General features: G+C 41.6%; 1 protein-coding gene across 1 annotated transcript; it reads right to left on the reverse strand.

Annotated features, from left to right (window-relative positions):
• Positions 1-11,649: 11,649 nt before the first annotated feature.
• Positions 11,650-12,588, reverse strand: N7508_000273 (uncharacterized protein; the record flags this gene model as incomplete). The annotated part of the gene is made up of 1 exon (XM_058458358.1): positions 11,650-12,588. The coding sequence occupies one exon, from the start codon at positions 12,586-12,588 to the stop codon at positions 11,650-11,652; it is 939 nt and encodes a 312-aa protein (XP_058324580.1).
• Between the last annotated feature and the right edge of the window lie 1,291 nt (positions 12,589-13,879).

Below are 13,879 nucleotides of genomic sequence, written 5' to 3' on the forward strand. Positions count from 1 at the left end.
AGCGGCGGTTATACAAATGCACGCAATAGCAATTATAGTGCTCTTAAGAATCATTAGGGAAATTTCATTATTAGCTAGATCACTACTAAATCTACCTTTCAGCTCCGCAACACGGAAGATCGAGCGAGTGAAGATCGTTAAAACGGCACTAGCAAGACCTTTGATTAGGTTAGCATAGGCTGATAAATACGGATTATTTAGTGACACTTACCTAGATAGACTTCCGCAGAACCCAGCTCAACCCGGGCCCAACCCGGGCCCAACCCGGGCTGGGTTGGGTTCTGGGCCGGGTTCTCCAACCCAGTACTGGGCCCGGGTCGGGATTTCTGGCCCAGTGCTGGGCCCGGGCCCCCAGCTGGGTTCATAAACAATGCAAACATGTCAAGACTCGTGACTACATAACTTGTGCAGTTTTTGGCTGTATTTTTGGGTATTTGACTTGTAAGCAAGGCCTCTTTCTATAATCACTGTTTAATTTAATTGTACGTTTAATAGATTCCTAAGGCTACAGGGCTACAATTCTGACGGCCGTCAGAAAATAGGGTCATTAAGCTATATTGCTAGTTTTTTTGACGGCCGTCAGAATATAGGGTTATTTCGAGGCTTTTTTAAAGATCTGTGAATTAGAGAGCTTCAATCGATTAACCAACTAATAGTACTCGAATATATCATTATCGCAATTCTTTCGCTTCCGTCCTGACGCACGTACTTAGGTGTTATTCACTGGCAATGGTACCTAGGGTTCACGTATAGTCGGCCCTTCAAATGCAGTCAATAAAGCTTTATCTAGCTCTGTCTCCTTATCAATTGAAGTCTCCTATTCCTCGGTATCACTGATTGGCTCGATCTCAATATCGTCGAGGTTATCATCCTTCTTTTCCTTTGCTGCTTCTAGCTCATTATAAGAGAAGAACTTCTCAAGAAGTCTCGCCTCTTGTTCTTCTATGTCAAACCTTGAGGTGCAAAGAAACATCATTAAATCCTCGATTGTATGAGACTTCATTCTTCCTCGACGGTAATAGCAGATATCCCGAGCAGTATTAAATAGCCGTTTAACGCCTGCCCCAGTTGTAGGGAAAGAGAGGATATTACGCGCAAGAGCAGCAATTGCTAGGAATCGCGCTTGGTTCTCTTAGACCTCGGCAAGGACCGCAAGGGACCGGACCAGACCGCGGACCGGACCGGACCATGCAGGGCTTGGTCCTTACTATCAGGACCGCTGGGCGGTCCCAACTTTTATAGGACCGCACCACTGCGGTCCGGTCCGGTCTTGCGGTCCTACAAACGGGACAAATATGTAGAACCCCGTGATTTACATAATTTATGAAGAATCTATTGGTATTTTTTAGTATTTTACTGTCATACTTTGTTATATATAGCCTAAACGTATTCTTTCCAGAAATTTTGAGTACTTTTCTAGAAATTACTTATATGCATGATTCATGTTGAAAGGATCAATTGTCCTTTATATCTATTAATTATATACAAAATCCGTATTATGTCTCAGTCTCTTTGGAATACGCCCTGACAAACGCCTCTAAATGTCAAAATCAGGTAGAGGGATCTTATTATTATCAATAGCCCTTCTCTTCCCTAGCGCTCGTAGGCTAGGCTGCTTAATAGATACTTCTGCAGAAGTTTCTATTGTAAGATCTTCCTTGTTATCGCTAATAGGATCAAACTCTTTATCCTCTTGCTTAGCATTATCCTGCTCCTTCTTCGAATACTTCTCTTGGGTAGAGAGGAACTTATCCACTAGCGCAAGCTGCTTAGACTATATATCAAATCTGGTTATATATATGAATATCATTAGGTCCTAAATAGTCTGTGGTCTTAATAAGCCCCGGCGATAGTGGTATATATCCCGAGCAGAGTTAAAAAGTCTCTCTACCCTAGAGCCGCTAGCTAGAGTTGTAAGGATATCTCGGGCAAGGCTTGCTAAGATAGGATACTCTGCCTTATAAGCCTTCTAGAAGACTAGGGGTGTTGATTGGACAGTACCTAGAGAGATATAAAGTTAGCAAAAACAAAGATTTGATATACAATAAGAGAGAGGGATATTAAACTTACTACTTCTAAGATACCTTATGAGTTTATCTAGAGTAGTCGGTCTTGACTAGACAGAGGTAGTAGGTCTTAGAAGTATATCAATATCAGAGATATCGTTACTTATTAACTAGGAACTCGACATTGTCTATGCCTCTGTATGGCGCTTCTGGTAAGGCTAGATATAAGTCTCGAGGGACTCCTTATACCGCGGTGCCTAGTGTTTCTCCTATTCTAGTGTCAAGAAGAACTTAAGCTTATTTCGTAGGCCTAAGATAGTCCTAATTGCATAGAGATCATTCGGAACATTATTAGTCTTGCTATAATACTCCACAAGCTTATCGCGCCTATACTCGAGCGCTAGTTTTATTACTTTCTTCTACCCAACTTTCTTTCGTGCTAGCTACGCCTTTGCCTTATCAATATAGGTAAACAAGGCATTGTAGATTCCAAACACATTATAGATAGTCATATTAGTTATAGCTAATAAAGATAAAGTGAACTTAAAGAAGGGATAGGTGATTGATAGTAGATAATTAACCTATCGCTATTTATCCTTATCTATCTTTATATTAGTTAGATTAAATTGTGCACAAAATCCATCAAATATAGTCTATAGCCGACGTACGCGTCGAAGCATAAGAAACGTGGAATTCTAGCGTGTTCGGATATCTTATATTAGCATAAGTTTCGGTTCTTTTGTCTAAAGTCCAATAAAGCTCTCGCGGCGCTAGGGGCTTTTATTGATATAGACTGCAATTTTACGAACCTAAAGGATATTATATAGTTAGTATTAAATAGAGATACGATAGTAGAAAAAGGAGGGGGTAGTATACTTTGTTAAGGGTTTGCATAATCCTTCTATTCTCTTAACGGGCGGTATATCTCTAATCGGCCCACTCTATTTCTTCCCTATCATTCTATGGGTTTATATCTATCTAACCAAGAAGCTCCTTTAGACTAAGCTATATAATATATGCAATATATAGTATACGAATGATCGGTATATGACTTAGAAGCTCAAGAGACGAAACAGCCTCTTCGAGAGTAGTTAGTAATATACCGTTATTCGATATATTATCGGTAGTAATCGTAAGCACACGATTAGTAATTTGATGCTTCTTAAGTAGCTCAAGTAGGATACTACTAAGATAGGCGCTAGTATAGGAGCCACGAAGAGGTTCAAAGCCGAGTAAGATCTCACGGTAGTTCCACTAAAGGTCGATAAAGTAGCCTATAACTACTATAAACGCCTAACGAAATAGGGAGGTCCAGCAATCCAATACTATAGAAAGCTTAGCGCCCTCTAGGAGGGTTTAAAGCAGAGAATCCTGACGTTCCTTGACTATCTCCTAAAGATGCCGACGGATAGTCCTAGCACTAGGTATTTCAGGGATAGATAGGGTAGAGGAAGCTATTTCGATAAGGGCGCGAAATTCAGGGTGCTTAATAAGCTAGAATAGCAGGCGTAGAGCAACAATAAAGGTGGTTAACCTATCTATCCAAGCTCCCGGTAAAAACCCCTGTTTGCGGGAGGGAAGATTTGTCTATAGAGAACTATATAAGTTAGTATAAAGTAAGCCTTGTAGATAGTATTTATACCCTATTCGAGATTATCTCTCTAATATCTTATGTCTTACTCCTTCCCTTTTGATAGGTAGCGGCTTATAAGAAATGCCTATTCATAGTAGATATTCCCCGGTGCCGGTCTATAGGATAAGCAAGGATATAATCACACTGCTTATATATCACCTTAGGGGATCTATTAGAGATTGCAGTAACCTAGTAGAAGTGTTCCTAAGAGCCTACTAGCCGTTTACTATCAAAGATATTCCGTTTTGTTGCACTTCTATACTCGGTTTTTAGCCACTAAACGACAAAATCCTTGTTAAATATCTCTGTCCAAAGGATATAGTTCTTCTTGCTAAATAGACTAATACGCTCAAGAGTTTGTGGAATCGGGATAGGTACTACCAGTCGTGTGAAGGCCACACTAGGAGTAGATATTAGTGTTACGCCTCCGTCTAGGTTAAATAGCTTATTAGATATAAGGAAAGAGAGTGTATTAACTAGGTTGTCCTCAAAGATAGATAAGGGATAATTATCCGAGAATTGGGATGCGTGGCTCTATGATATATTGATGAATAATTAATAGATATTGGGTAGTATGGCTTTAGAGTGATAGTCAAGATATACTATTATCTTTTATCTAGGCAAAAGAATCCTAAGGGGTATTTATATTCAAGAAAATGATTTTAGATAGAATAGGCTAGATTATAGACCGTAATTGGCTAATAAGACCTACTCTACTTAGATCTATGCGGTCTTAGACCGCAGGGACCGCATAAAGACCGCAAGGACCGTATAAAGACCGCAAGGACCGTATAAGGACCGCAAGGACCGTATAAGGACCGCAAGGACCGTATAAGGACCGCAAGGACCGTATAAGGACCGCTAATAGATCGCCAAAAGACCGCAAGGACTACTAAAAGACCACGAGGACCGTATAGAGACCGTATAAGGACCGCTAACGGACCGCCAAAAAACCGCAAGAACCGGTAGAGCTTATTAGATCCTACAAATAATCTATATCTAACGCGCATAAATCGGCCTAAATGATAATAGCTGTTAGATATCTAGTAGGAATATCAATAGTTTCTAGGCAATAGATAGGCTCAAATTCTGACGGCCGTCAGAAATCTAGTGGGGATATCAATAGTTTCTAGGCAATAGATAGGCTTAAATTCTGACGGCCGTCAGAAATCTAGGCTAGGGATATTAATAGTCATGACTCTTCCTAAGCGTACAAGTGCTCCGGTATAGAAAATATATATATCTTTGCATGATTAGAAGTAAATTCTAAAATGTCAACCACAACAGTCCGAAATCGAAAGTTCATTCGTAATTAACTTAATACCAAGCTTCATGAAATCAGATACAAGGTAGTTTCAACTGTTTTATTGATTGTTAGACCTGATTCATTATCAAAATTTGTGTAGATACCAGAACAGTGTTAAATAACGGTAAAAAACGTGGCTGAATAATCAGTTTATACGACCAAACAAGGAAGGTCTTGGCATAATTATGAAATTGCGGGGGACCGCATGGGGGACCGCAAAGGACCACGGGGGACCGTGGTGCGGTCCTGACTACTTTGAAAAAAGACCAAAGACCGCATGGTCCGGTCCCGGTCCTCAAAGTTGGGACCGGACCCGGTCCTTGCCGAGGTCTAGGTTCTCTCGCTAGAACGTAAGAGGAGCAATTTGAATAGGATCTAATCCGAAGTTAGTTAGAATTCTGAAAGGCTTAGCTTAAACGTACCACTATCAAGATAACGAGTCATTTTATTAGCAGCTATACTTCCCTGGGTATTGCTCCTATCTAGCATCGTATCAAGCTTCGATCCTAGCCGAGCTATCATTTAAGAGCTATCTAGTGACTGATCAAGGGCTAAAAGCTATTCTTGATATAGAATTAGAGCTTCCTAGAAGGATGAGCGGTACGTGTCACGCTATTTCTGATCCCAATCATTGGTAAGAAAGAACTTAAACTTATTTACGGGCGCTAGCATTATGCTGATTGCATAGATATATCCTCGAATATTATCGGTTTAGGAGTAGTACTTATCAAGCTTTAACCGACCAGCTTCAAGTGCGTGAAGCATCTGTTTCTTCTATAGCACACGCTTACGTCGTAGCTACTTTATTAAACACTCAAGATGCTCAAAGAGTTTATTATAGATCTTGAAGACGTAATGCGTAGTAATATCTCGAGTCTTCGATAGCTGAGTTGTGTAGGCGAAAAATGGCTCAGTGATACAAAGAAGATAGTCAACTTAACGCCACTCGTCCTCATAGAGTAGTATCTCTTCGCAATCATACTCTACACAAAATAGCGCAAAGATCGGACGTAGACGCTTTGCCCGACGTAGCATTAGAAAGGTTGAATTCCACCGAGTCCTTATATCTTGGATCGGTACTAGCTTTACGGTGCTTATCTAGAGATTGTAAAATGTCTCCCGGCGCTAAGGGCTTGCGTTCACATAGATAGCAAGATAGCGGACCTTGTTTAATATAAAGGATATCTCACGATTCCGATGCTGCGCATTTAAATAAGCTAATCTTGATTGCTTCTCTGTCTATTTTGTCTTAGTTGAGTTATTTAGTGGAACTGTTTTAATACGATCAAGGAGCTAGTTTAGACTAAGTTAGATAACGTGAGCAAGGCATAGGATTCGAACAATGATAACACTATCTAATAGACTCTGTTGGAGGGAATCAAATAATGTCTTATTGTTTGAAGCATTATCCGTTGTTAACCTAAACACTCGGGCTTCAAGGTTATGCTCGATCAGAGTTTGAAGAAGAACATTGCTTAGATTCGCGCCTATATACGCACCGTAGAGAGGTTTGAACCCAAGTAGTACCTCACGATATACCCAATCAATATCTACAAAGTAGCCTATGATTGCCATAAACGCCTATAAGAATAGAGATGTCTAGCAATCAAGTGCAATTGAGATTTTTGAACTAATAGGCAGTGTTCGAAGCATCCGCTCTTGCCGATCTTTAATAATGCTCCCTAGTCGGCGACGAATTGTATTAGTAGATAGGATGATCGGAGGTGACAGAGCGGTACGAGCCCGAGAAATAAGACGCTGAAATACTAGATACTCAATAAGATAAAGTGGAAGCCGATTGAGTGTGATAAATTGTAGGATATCTTCTTCCTAGGGTGCTTACGAGAACGGTATTTCGATATCTTCCTAAGTTTAGTATTACTATTAGTAAATGAAATCGAATAAAAGGGTTACTCCGAACGTACTACTTGCTTTAGAAATTTGGTAATCTATGATTTCTTTATATATCCGCTCTTTAAATAAGCCGCTATCTTGAGATATCTCTATATTGTCGATATACTATAATATTGTATTTTACCTATGGCCTTCGTATTGACTATATTAGGGTGCTTAAGAATATTTCTATAACGTTGGCATATAACCTTTGGTGCACTATCTATACTATAAGCAACCTAATTGTAGTGGCTCCAAATCTCCGAATGGCGCGTTAAGTCCTAGACAATCTTGCTCTTCCTCCCAAAATCGGTTTGTAGCCACTATTCTACCTATTCGTTATAGGTCATTTTATCGTAGAGAATAAACGCCTTCTTTCGGTCGGGTCTAACGCGTTATAAGGAGGATAGGAGTATTGGCGGAATTGTCGGTCGGAGGAAGTTAGTGTCAAAGGGATCGATCGTATACTAGCTGCTAGAGGGAGTCGCTAGGTGGTTTAATAGCGCAAGATAGCTGATATTATCTATATCGCTATTATAAAGAGAGGACGCGAAGTCAGACTACTGGCTTTGTGATATGATAAATTGAACAAGTGTAAAGTAAGTGACAGAGGGGGAATAGAGGACTTACGGAGCAATAATATCTAATAACGGTGTGTAAATAAAGCAAACGCGATAGATCAATTTAGAAGAGGACCTTAAAACGTATCCGCGTGGTTTATTGGTTATATTACTCTACCTCTGTATCTATCTAGCCCAATAACCTAGTAAGAACCTAGAAAGCCTAGCAAGAACCTAGCAAAACCCTAGAAAGCCTAGCCAAAACCCAGAAAACCTAGCAAACCCCTAGTAAAAACCCAGCAAAAACCCAGAAAGCCCAATTCCCACCCTAGCTTCCACCTAAGATCGTCAAAAAGTTTTATCCTGTCTTACCTATCCGGGTTTATATAAGTACTTAAAAAGACCTACAATCTATATAATCTTACTAGCTACTAGTCGAATATAGTGGAATAATAAAGAATATAATTAGTATATATAATATATAAGATTTAAAGTAACAATACCCGAATTCCATAGTGGTTTTTTTAAGCATTTATAGGTATGCAAACACTATATATTGTGAAATATATATCCGCACACTATATATATTTACACTATGATTTCTGACAGCCGTCAAAAAATCAGTACTAGGTTTTAAGATAAACCTCAGTTTAATAATTTCTGACGGCCGTCAGAAAACCTATAGTGTCGCCTATAGAACTCATCTACGTATATCTAACATGAGGTCAATAAAAAGGTCATAAGTCAAACACTGTGAAAACCATAGCAAAGTCTGACCTTTCTAAGCCTAAAGAACCATAACTACTTATTTAAGGTTGATTCTACGCGTTTATAGCTTTGAACACACTCTAGTTATACTAGAAAAGTATGGTGGTTCAAGGTATAGATCAAAACCGATGTAAAAAACAGTGAGTTATCTTGATGACTGAGCAGTTTTATGATTGAAATAATGCAAAAGTTGGGCCGAGTTGGGTCCAAACTAGGTTTACTGGGGGCCCAGTGCTGGGCCCGGGTTGGGCCCGGGTTAATGAAGTTCAACCCGGGCCCAGGCTGGGTTGGGTTCTGGGCCGGAACCTTGGGCCCAAAATGGGCTTTGCGGAAGTCTAACTATAATCTTTTCTCTCACTTTATTCTTCTTACTCTCTTCTTTATTACTTCCTTTCCTCTTATCACATGATCCTATAACCCTGACATCCTAAGATAGGTTTAGCGTTATAGCTTTATACAAACTTATTCTCGCATCGTTAGAGCTATCCGTTCGAGATCACGATCAAGTCCGAGGGTTGCGAGAGATATTAGATATACGGTATAAAATCTAGAAATCTGTTAAGCGCATGAATACGCTTGATTAGGAGTGTAAAGGTGGGAAGTAGGATCAACATAAGATATTCTTCTACCAAGATTGGCTACGATTCCTTTCTAAATAGTTTGAAGAGAAATATCGTCTTGCGCAGTCTAATAGTGCTAGAGAGAATAATAGTACACTAGGAGTCTTCACCACTAGAATCTCAGAAAATAATATCTATGAAGAGCCTCAGCCTGATCCTGGTTTTCCTTGGGTGGATCTTCAGGACGTTACGACTGAGGAGATGTTAAATGCGTGGTTAGGGCCAATGAATATACCACACTACTTTTAAAATGTACAAATTAGCCTTGATAGTTTCAGTGACGAATATATACCCCTCTCTGCTTTCTTTTATTTGAATTGCCATTTTATACTAGTAGTTCTAACCAAGTACTCAAATTGGACACGGCCTGTTAGGCGGTGGATCCAACCAACCCCGCAGACTAAAGACCAAATAGAAGCTTTGATCACATCAGTACATATACTTACTTTGATAGGGTGCTTATTATCCAACACCAATACAGAGAGCTGAGAAGAATTTATGAACGGAAAAGAGCCTTAGTGGGGACAACAGATACGTTTATGTACTTCTTGTGAAATGGAGCATAAATAGCATGGAGAGCTTTAGCAAGCCAGCAACAGCTAGAATTCGTAGTTTGTGTTTACATAGCGGTTGCTCTCAGCTCCGTATCTTGCGAACAGGACCGCATGGAATGGGCACGCCCCACTGTTCCGTTTCAGTCCAAGCATGTCTGCCCATACTCACGGTCTGCTCATACTCCACGGTCTGCTCATACGCCCTCCAGTCGCAGGAGATTCCCGGCCATGGACATCTGCCAGTTGAGCTGGAGCCACTATGGACGTCAATCATCAGACTGCCATCACAATTGGCTTTACAGCAAGCTCCAACCCCCAGTCCCCGCGAGCCCCTCATCATCCCTGGCAGCTGAGCGAGAAAACTGTTCAGTGTATTTTCGGTACATGCGAAATAAAGGCACGTTTTCACGTATCCAGAGATAATCGTATTTGACTTCAACTGTAATGTTGGGACAAAATCTAATGGTATTCGAACAAGCGGTTTGTCCCCATAGCATACTATCCACTGATCTCTGACGTAGATATCCTGTAATGCGAGGTAGTTTGCCTATCTGCGGGGTACATGACTTTGGTTATACCGATGTTAATCGTAAGATATCGGTTGTCTCCTGAGGATTGATGCTATCTTGTGTCTTAATCTCATGCCATGAACGGAACTTCAAAAGACTACCGAAATCGCGCCTAAAATACTTTGAGGTTTTCAGGGATTTGGTAACGTCCCACAGCTTGACGATTTGGTCATACGAGCCCGACGCGATCTGCCTACTGTGCGGAAAGAAGGCCACAGCGGTGACCCAGCTAGGGTGGCGAACTAGTGCCTCAAAATGCTAGTCCCATGGGAAATGTCTAGGTCTACTTGCAGGTGAGACAATTTCGTCATTGATCCGGATCACCGAGTTCCTAGGCTCCGCCACCCCTTTACCCTCGTTGTTACTCGACGTCTCTCCTATGATCACACAACTTCAATCTACGCTGCTCTCTCTCGGTCGGCCCTACTTTCCCCTTTGCTTAGACTATAGAGCTCGAGATACGGTAGCCACTTAGATATCAGTCGACTGGTCTATAGTTAATATCTCCATATATAGGTGTGTACACCTAATGCTTCTGGGAGATCTGATTAAGTATCGCGACAGTAGATCTGCATTACGGCTAGCACATTATGTTCGCCTTACCGAGCTTAGTAGTTCAATTAGGAACCTGAAGATCAACGAGATCGGATCTAGCCTAAATGATTGGCTAAGGTAGCTCAGCTGCGATTCGCGTCAGCCTATACTTACCTAACGTAGATTCTAGCTGCATGATCGGCTTGTATACGCCCACACAACCACACTGCAATGCAGATCTATCATATCTTAAACTTGATTGACCATTATTATAGCGCGCAAACATTCAGGAATCACATTCAGAATAACTGTTAGTCACCCTTATTTTGTATACCGTATATGGAACGAAGCAGTCATATATAGATGCCAAAAGATTGATATGGTACTTTGAGACGCGCATATTCAACGATCATAGTATAAGACTAAAGCTGCGGGAGATTCTCACCTGAACTCTCATCCTCATCAAATCCATCACCATTCTTCGTTAGCCGCTGACGCTTCCTGGCAGGAATCGAAAACTCAGATTCTGCATCTCAGTGGATCCACCGAAATCACTTCACGGGAAGTTTCATTTTGCTTGTGATGTCTGTACAGTCTTCTAATACTTATCTCCGTCCCAGAAATGTCTTCTTCTACACTTCCAGACCTCGAAGGAAATACAACTTCACATCGCGATATAGAAAAAGGCTAGGTGAATGTCTCCAATTAACAAGATTGAAAGGCGAGGATATGGGACAAAGCCACGTTTTCCTGGGTAACAAGTCCAATCCAAGAGCTCTGAAAGCCGCTGCTAGACTCTGTATCTATTCTTCTATACTATAGATATACCAGCCGAATACCTTTAACTTGACGTGACTATGCCTATAAACAAAGAGCCAGGAATCAGGAGTTGAGATGAAGGCAGGATGGCATGTTCAATTGGTTAGTCTTAAAAATACATTCAGCAACTTCATGAATATAGGTCGGTTAGCTTTCATCTAGTCTACTATCATAAGAAGACTGGAAGGATAAGCTGATAATCGGGTAATATGATAGCATTGAGGAAACCTTTGGCAGCATTTTTGTTTCTTATTGTGATCCATGTAAAGATATTCTAAAGACGAAAAAAATTGATGCTGTCTTTCTTCCACTGTCTTCAATCTTATATTCTTCTTCGTCAGCATTAGGGGGATTCTGAACAGAGTCCTCCACACAGGAGAATGCCCTTCATGCTTGTTCATTCTCGAATTGCATTCCCCACACCACAGTAGCGAACTCGACGAGTTCTTGTGTTGAAAACACTATGTCGCATTCTCTGTTGTTCTCCGCTGGCCGTCGGAAAAGAAGGTGAAAGGGAATAAGGAGCTGTGGTGTAGGCTGGTCGGGATGAAAGTGGATTTTATCACCAGACTTCTTTATAGTCAAGCATGATTTTGAGATAGGTCGGGAGAGCTGAGAGTTCCACTCCCACTGCTCGATAGTGATCTGGGTCTTTTTGGCATAGACTTTGACTGCGATAGCCATGTTGGCCTGTCCTCTCGCTGGATCTACCCAGTAGTGGGCATCGCGGCGAAGTTTTCCGGAAGTCTCCGATGAAGCGACTTCTATAACCACCGAGGGTCTCTTAGAAGCTCCGCGGGGTGGTCTTCGTGGACTCCATCCCCCGTCTGCCTCCTTGGTTATGCCATCTCCGCTAGTCAACCTGGTACGTCCCCATGAGTAAATCGCTTTGTGTAGGTCCATTTCCTGGAGGGCGAGTTTGAGCGTGTCGTCAAAAGCAATTGAGGCTTGCTCGTGGGCTGGGAGAGGCATCTTCACGACAAGGATATTTGTTTTCGGACTGTATGATATCCTGCCACGAAAAGGACGATCTTCTGCTAAGTGCAGGAAGTCGCGTGTGAAAGTCGAAGGCTGAATGATAAACATAACGTGATCGCTCTGTGTGCCTTCCGTCTGTGGCAGCGTAATCAGATCGTCTTGCCCTCTTTCGCGCCTTCCACCACTAGTAAGTGCTTCGGTATTTTGTGCAGCGCAGAAAGAGCTATACAAACGATTACACTCAAGTGAGAGGACTAGACAAAGGTCATCCATACCCTTGTAGTGATATACTTTAACCGATGGAGGCAATCCTTCGATATCATGCGGGCCATATTGGGCGGTGACCATCTTTGCCTTGAGAGAAGAGGAAGAACTGCAGAAGAAGAAAGGTGCACCAACGAGAACCTACACAGTGAAAATTTTGGAATAAAATCCCAAAGATAGTGTGATGTAGAAAGCTGTAAGTCATTTCCCTTTGGGGACTTTTACCGGAGGTTCATGTTAGTAATAGGGAGATTACCTCATTATGATTGGACTACATGGTTATCAGTCTTACGTTCTGTGTAGCACTGGCGCCACACTTAGATGGTCAGAAATCTATCAGGTGGAGTTACCACGATTTTTCAATATATGCTCATAGAAAACTGTAGTCATTCCACTGGTCCCTCCGTTCACATCATACCGGATATTGGATGGGGATTGAGCAGAGCTTACCCTAGTGAACCTTGTCTTGGTGTCATCCCTCGCTAGCTCATGCATCAAAGTACAATGTCCTTTTCTCCCGAGTGTCACTCAACAACCTCGATATTCTTCTTCGAGAAACGGATGAAAAATGGGTTCATTCATTATTTTATTAGCATCGTGTGAGCTAGAGACGATGGCGAGAACATTTTCTCTATAGAAATGAGACAAAAGTCAAGTGGGTGGCGTGTTCGCGCCCCCTTTTCATCTAGATGCTCAGTCAACCTTATTAACCCTGGTCGCGGGCCGCAGAGCGAGAGCTTAGCCAGTTCTTAGCCAGTTCTTACTCAGGCGATGCCTGTTTGATTACTGGCTCTCTGTTGACACCCCTATGATCAACAGCTATACTTGGAGTGATAGCTAAGTTTGATTGGCCGCTGATGTCTTTGGCGGTAATCGAATGTTTCAACTTCCAGCGGTTCATATAGCTCAAATTGGATATTTTCCTAGGATCTTCCATTCTGAACTCATGTGCACCTGAATCAAACTAAAGTGGAAATCTATTTCGTTTCGAATCGAAAGGTGTCTTCTCCCGCTCTTCCAGACCGCGAAGACGGAACAGACTTAGTCTCTCCCGGCGAGCTTCAAAAAAAAAAACTATGTTCGACTTATGTACAATATGTTTCCATTCTCTTGGAATATTTGAAGACTTTATTTAGGCTCTCAGAATGAGCGTCAGAGATACATGGCTACGTGCTTCGTGCAAGGCAAATGAGAGACTAAGACCAAGAGAAAATGGTCCATATTTTGCTACCCACGATCTCCATATAAATTTCGCGTGAGCGTATTACAGAGAAGCGGTCCGCTTCAAATCTCACAAATTTGTGTGACGAAATGCATCATAGCATCGCAATTTGAGACTGGTCTCTCGCTCGAATCTGATTACTGCATGGATGAG

This window comes from Penicillium antarcticum (assembly GCF_028974205.1).
Source record: "Penicillium antarcticum strain IBT 31339 chromosome Unknown utg000001l_segment0_segment0, whole genome shotgun sequence".
In the NCBI taxonomy this organism is placed as follows: Eukaryota; Fungi; Ascomycota; class Eurotiomycetes; order Eurotiales; family Aspergillaceae; genus Penicillium; species Penicillium antarcticum.